Source organism: Chiloscyllium punctatum, chromosome 52, assembly GCF_047496795.1.
Source record: "Chiloscyllium punctatum isolate Juve2018m chromosome 52, sChiPun1.3, whole genome shotgun sequence".
Lineage (NCBI taxonomy): Eukaryota > Metazoa > Chordata > Chondrichthyes > Orectolobiformes > Hemiscylliidae > Chiloscyllium > Chiloscyllium punctatum.
Genome location: NC_092790.1, coordinates 16,877,334 through 16,883,399, shown reverse-complemented (window position 1 = coordinate 16,883,399; position 6,066 = coordinate 16,877,334). Strand labels below are relative to the sequence as shown.

At 46.1% G+C, this 6,066-nt stretch overlaps 3 protein-coding genes across 3 annotated transcripts; 1 reads left to right on the top strand and 2 right to left on the bottom strand.

Annotated features, from left to right (window-relative positions):
- The first annotated feature begins 977 nt into the window (after positions 1-977).
- On the top strand, positions 978-1,381 carry LOC140470758 (uncharacterized). Its single transcript, XM_072566789.1, has one exon. It carries the CDS (start codon positions 978-980, stop codon positions 1,278-1,280), a length of 303 nt encoding a protein of 100 aa, XP_072422890.1. The 3' UTR covers positions 1,281-1,381.
- Positions 1,382-2,658: 1,277 nt separating this feature from the next.
- On the bottom strand, positions 2,659-3,453 carry LOC140470720 (histone H2A-like). Its single transcript, XM_072566754.1, has one exon. It carries the CDS (start codon positions 3,418-3,420, stop codon positions 3,031-3,033), a length of 390 nt encoding a protein of 129 aa, XP_072422855.1. The 5' UTR covers positions 3,421-3,453; the 3' UTR covers positions 2,659-3,030.
- Positions 3,454-4,374: 921 nt separating this feature from the next.
- Positions 4,375-4,891, bottom strand: LOC140470687 (histone H2B-like). Its single transcript, XM_072566710.1, has one exon. The coding sequence runs from the start codon at positions 4,889-4,891 to the stop codon at positions 4,436-4,438; it is 456 nt and encodes a 151-aa protein (XP_072422811.1). The 3' UTR covers positions 4,375-4,435.
- Between the last annotated feature and the right edge of the window lie 1,175 nt (positions 4,892-6,066).

Here is a 6,066-nt window from a genome sequence, read left to right as displayed (position 1 = left end):
TTTGAAAATTCTGTTAATAACTGCAGATTTTAATGGTATTCCTGAATGAGGATTCAGTTTATCTATCTCCAACAGTGGTGTGTAAACGTCAATGGGCTACATGCCTTCTGTTTATTCGAGGCAGCTGGTCACTCTTTGCTTTGAACTGAGGAAGTATTACAGTGTCTTAGTCCCTCAGGTGTTTTTTTGGAGGAAGATACAGGGACACCACCTGTAAATCAACATGAGACTAGTCTGGCAATATTGAATTGTCACACTCGTTGCATATTAATTAGAATGTTTTTTTTAATTTAAAGCCAACAACTTAACCAGAACCACGGATCTGATTCCATTGTTGCCCTGAGCTGCTCCTTGTCTGGGGATTGTGTTTGTTTTTCATGTGATTCGATACCAGTTGATGTGGAGATGTTGGTGTGGGACTGGGGTGCAAAAAGTTACACAGCAAGTGCTTCCAAAAAAACTGTTGGACTATAACGTGGTGTTGTGAGATTTTTAGCTTGATATCAGTTGAGTGAGATCCAGAAACTGAGCAACAACTGAATGGGAATACTCAACCACCAGGATGTTTACACAGCTCAATATCCAACTCCCCAACTACCTGCTGGAAAGATGAAAAACGGCGCTATTTGATTAGATTACTTAATGTGGAAACAGGCCCTTCGGCCCAACAAGTCCACACCGACCGTCCGAAGAGCAACTCACCCAGACCCTTTCCCCTACATTTCCCCACCACCTAAAACACAACGGGCAATTTAGCATGGCCAATTGACCGAACCTGCACATTTTTTGGACTGTGGGAGAAAACCGGAACAAACCCACGCAGACACGGGGAAAATGTACAAACTCCACACAGACAGTTGCCTGAGGCGGGAATTGAACCCGGGTTTACTGGCGCTGTGAGGCAGCAGTGCTAACCACTGTGCCACCTTGCCGCCCATCAAGATTCCCCCCCCCCCCCCCCACCTCCCTGTAGAGTGATGTCTGGAAGAGACAAAGGCCTGGGAAAAGGCGGAGCGAAGCGGCACCGCAAAGTGCTCCGTGATAACATCCAGGGCATCACCAAACCAGCCATCCGGCGCCTGGCTCGCCGTGGCGGGGTCAAGCGCATCTCGGGTTTGATCTACGAGGAGACCCGCGGGGTGCTGAAGGTTTTCCTGGAGAATGTGATCAGGGATGCGGTCACCTACACTGAGCACGCCAAGCGCAAGACGGTCACCGCCATGGATGTGGTGTACGCTCTGAAACGTCAGGGCCGCACTCTCTATGGATTCGGCGGCTGAGCATAAAGCGACCCTTTTCCAGCGAACCCAAAGGCTCTTTTCAGAGCCACCCAAACCCTCCGAGAGAGAGCGGAGACCTGAGGGCGGGGAAGGTAGTACACAGTGAGGGGATTGTTACTGCAGCCGGTTATTTAGCGTTTATCGCGACTTTTAAAATTATTTCGGTTCCAAAAATATACTATTGGCATGTTCTGCGGTACAGTAGAGAGCATTCGGAGTGGACGGTTCACTTTGTTGCCGTTTACCGTGGCGAATGAGTTTAAAATTGCAAGTATTCCTACAGTGTAGCTAAGAGGCTATTCGGCCAATCGAGACTCTACTGTTGTGCAACCTGGTTATTCCATACAAAGAATCGCATCGTAACTTGTAATTGTAAGATGTAGCAACAGCATTAGACCATTCTGTCCATCCAGCTTGTTCTATCATTTCTGGCTGATATTTCTCAAACTTCCCGTACCCTTTGATCCTCTCTTTTCGTGAATACCTGTTCATCTCAGGAATTATATCAATGTGTACTTGGCTGTCCATGCCATGAATAATAATTTGATTTTACTTTTTGTGGAACCCAGAATATGTTACATATAATACAGTATTTATATTTCCCAGGCATAACACTCTGGGAGCCTGCGATGTGTTTATGGGGCGCGTTCTTTCCATCTGCCCGATCAGGTAGTGATTACAAATTGTCTTCGGGCAAGTAATAATCTGGCTGAAATAAAAATTATTGATAAAAAGTGTGGTTCTGTAATTTTATCGGTGTACACTGTTTTAGCTTTTAAAATGTTTCAATCGGTGGTTTTTCGATTGATTCACTGCGGGTACAGGTTGCTTATCCAGAGAGAGCAGGAAGAGATAGGGGACATTAGTACTGTATTTCGATCGGAAGTAAGTTAAAAACAAAAACGGAAGGCAGCAGCGGTGAATTTGCAACTAATGAGATCTTCATTCAGGGATTGCTGAAATATAATAGTTAGAAGGGTGATGTTCACATCAAATTGTGGTATTGGGTTAGATATTTCAGGAAAAACCCCATCCCCTCATTGACTCCCTTTGCATTAACATGGTTTGGTGAGGTGGGGACAGGAGAGAAAAGGGGAAAAATGGCGCCAAGAGACCAACGGCTTATTTTCAAATTTGAAAATGCCCGCCATCACGTATAAAAGAGCAGGAGATTATACAGAGGAGAATACATGTACATGTTGATTGGTTTTTCGGTTACGAAACTAAACTTCACACAATCTCACTTTACCGCGTTCCCTCCTTTCACAGCTGAAAAATGACTGACTGCTGTGGAATACGCTCTCTCTCCAGAGGCGAGCGAAAATAAGAGTGGGTATGAACCGAGCAGAGAATAAATTGCAGAGGTGTATGCTGCAGAGACAGTGGGAGGATTCAGTTTATTGATGCAGTTAAAGGAAATATGAAGCCAAACTCGATCGGGAACATCCGTGACACTATTCTAAACTTATAGAACATTGATCGCTCAGGCAGTGACCGTGCAATGAGAAATAATGTCGTTCCAGACAATCTTACAATCGTATTCTATGATATAAACTTCCTCTGCTCCCACAGACAGTAACAGTATCCAATAAAAAGGAAATAGAAATTTAGCGATGTCAAGTACAACGGCCAGGGCTCTGCAAATTAAAACTAAAGTATTCCAACCCGACAGAGGATTCAGCTCCTTTCACCGATGCTGTGAGTGGCTCTTAAAAGAGCCTTTGAGTTGTCAGATTCAAGAATGGTCTCTTCACTTTTTCGCGGATCCAGCAGCGGAAGTTTTCTTGGGCAGCAGCACGGCCTGGATATTAGGCAGCACCCCGCCCTGAGCGATGGTCACCCCTCCCAGCAGCTTGTTGAGCTCCTCGTCGTTGCGCACGGCCAGCTGTAGGTGCCTGGGGATGATGCGGGTCTTCTTGTTGTCCCGGGCCGCGTTGCCGGCCAGCTCCAGGATTTCAGCCGTCAGATACTCCAGCACCGCAGCCAGATAGACCGGCGCTCCGGCACCCACACGCTCGGCATAGTTACCCTTTCTCAGGAGCCTGTGAACACGGCCCACCGGGAACTGCAGGCCAGCCCGGGACGACCGAGACTTCGCCTTGGCGCGACCTTTCCCACTGCCTTTTCCTCTCCCAGACATTGTCACAAGAACTTTCACGGAGAATGCTGCACCCCGCCCACATCGCGGTCTCTTATACCTTCGGGAGGAATGGTGGGGCGGCTATGTCTGATTGGTCAGCGTCTCCTAATGTTGTTTCAATCCTGAATCAAATCTGCTTCATTCCCCAATTCGGGGAGGAGGGCGGCAATGACAGGCGCCAAAACATCAACCGCTTTCTTTCCAATTTGAAAATCCCGCCAAATTCCAAACAAAGGAGTATGTTTTACCTGAAAAACGAAGTACAAAAAACTGAGAAAGTTCAAAAAACAATAATACTCCTGTTAATTTACTTTTAGTTTACAAACGAGTACTTCACACGGTCTTACTCTCCCTCATTTGCCCATTTCTGATCTTGAGAGTGGGTTATTTTCTAAACGTTGAGAAGCTGAAACAAAACAGGCCAAACACTGCCGTCTGCAACCTGTCTTTTCTTTACGCATTTTAATACCACCCCGATATGCTCATAAACCAGCTCAGCATCGAGAGCGAACACGTTTTTTAAGACGATATTTTAATGCCGTCCTTCATCGCTCTCGATCAGATTCAGCAAGACCTCCAAGTTTCAGTCTGGGAGCTGTGTTGGAGTTCTCTCGGTTCACTTTGAAAGTCTCTCACCAACAGCAGGAAGATTTACTTTGCATTGCTAAAAAAAGTATGTCACCCGCGCATTGGAAATGTAAAGTAAATCAGAAGGTAAAATGCATTAATCGTGGGACGGAAAGACGTGGGCATTTATCTGCCAGGGGTGAACAAGCAATATGAAAAATGACTCACTGGCGCCTGATCTGCTCTCTCCAACCCCACTGGCGAATAATTTACAAAGCACTTAACAACCTGTAGCACAAGAAATTCAAAAGCCTTATCAAGAACCACATGCAAACTAAAACAAACATCCCTTAAAGAAATGGTTCTGCTGTCTCAAGAAGGTTGTGGGTGGCTCTTATAAGAGCCTTTGGGTTGTGGATGTGTGTGTGTTTCAGTGCAGTGCGGTCCTTCACTTGGAGCTGGTGTACTTGGTCACCGCCTTTGTACCCTCCGACACGGCGTGCTTGGCCAGCTCCCCGGGCAGCAGCAGCCGCACGGCGGTCTGGATCTCCCGGGAGCTGATGGTGCTGCGCTTGTTGTAATGGGCCAGGCGGGAAGCCTCCCCCGCGATGCGCTCGAAAATATCGTTGACGAACGAGTTCATGATGCTCATGGCCTTGGAGGAGATACCGGTGTCGGGGTGAACCTGCTTCATCACTTTGTAGATGTAGATGGCGTAACTTTCTTTCCTGGTCCGCCTCCTCTTCTTGCCGCCCTTCGCTGGCGCCTTCTTGATGATTTTCTTCGCGCCCTTCTTGGAGGTTTGCTGAGCTTTCTTCTCATCAGCCATAGCGCCGCTCACTGTCAGAGACAGAATATGGGGAAGTGGGCTCGGAGCTCCCTTTTTATAGACTGACGACGTCATCAATGCTAATGAAGGATGGGGGAAAGCCTGGTTCCTGATTGGGTAGTTTATAGAGAATCATTTCCCAACATTGAGTGTCTCTGATTGGTTAGAGTGGGATCCAATGTGGATCTGTCACAAACTACAACGAAATGTGAAGTGGATAATGATTCTGTTCCTGTCAGTCTGACTGAGCGAGATTTGTTTTGTGTCTGTCACACAGAAAGTGACTGACTGTGGTATTGGCTCGGTTTCCTTTTGCTCGTTGTTGTGATGATGTGTTTCTAGCTCCGCATGTCTGTTTCTGTTCCTCTGTATAGGCTGGAATTAACACAGAACTTGTCACTGTGTGAAAAAAAACTCTCATCCATTCGAAATTGTGATTACATTTGTTGTCAAGTTACACAAACCACTGGAACCTGACTGTGAGTGTTTTCTACACTTGGGGTTGATGCAATATATTTCTGAGACCTTGACTAATAACTGTGGGCCCAGAGACCGATCGATAACTGTGTGCTTTGCAAGTACCTGCAGTGTAACTGAACCACGTTGCTGCACTTTTCATTTAGACGTCTTGCAGTTTCATGTCGGGATTTATAACATTTCTCAGTCATATGCGAATACCTGTTAACCAGCAACTGTTAGCATGCTATATGTGTCACTTTAACTTTGTATCAGTCCAGTCCTAATTTACACATTGGTCATTAATTCAACATCTGTCCACTGAGGCTCTGGTCCTCTGTGTAATAGTCAGTTAGTGTTACTTCAAGACAGGTTTTATTCTGTATCCATCAAACACTGATGTATGCGGTAAAACGTTACACTATTTGCCAGCTACTTAGAAATATTCCTCCAATCTGTGTCCCCAGGAGAAAGTGAGGATTGCAGATGCTGGGCTTATGCCTAAAACGTCGAGATGAAGGGCTTATGCTCGAATCAACGATTCTCCTGCTCCTCGGATGCTGCCTGACAGCACCACACTCTCGATTCCAATCTGTGCCCTTCTGTTTCTGGGATGTATTTATTTTAAAACTCTATTTCACAGTCTTAACATGTTACTGGTCTGTAACTCAAATCTTCTGAAGTGTACCTTGTTGCTTTACTGTGTCAGTGTCAACTTTGAAAGTACCAGATACCACTTTGGACAGACTCAGGTAGGGCTCACTATCCTCCACTCCCATACCTCATGAATATCA

What these genes read in the sequence shown, in the direction of transcription:
- LOC140470758 (XM_072566789.1), top strand. Translation starts at nt 978, where the DNA reads ATGTCTGGAAGAGACAAAGGCCTGGGAAAAGGCGGAGCGAAGCGGCAC.
- LOC140470720 (XM_072566754.1), bottom strand. Translation starts at nt 3,420, where the DNA reads ATGTCTGGGAGAGGAAAAGGCAGTGGGAAAGGTCGCGCCAAGGCGAAG.
- LOC140470687 (XM_072566710.1), bottom strand. Translation starts at nt 4,891, where the DNA reads ATGACGTCGTCAGTCTATAAAAAGGGAGCTCCGAGCCCACTTCCCCAT.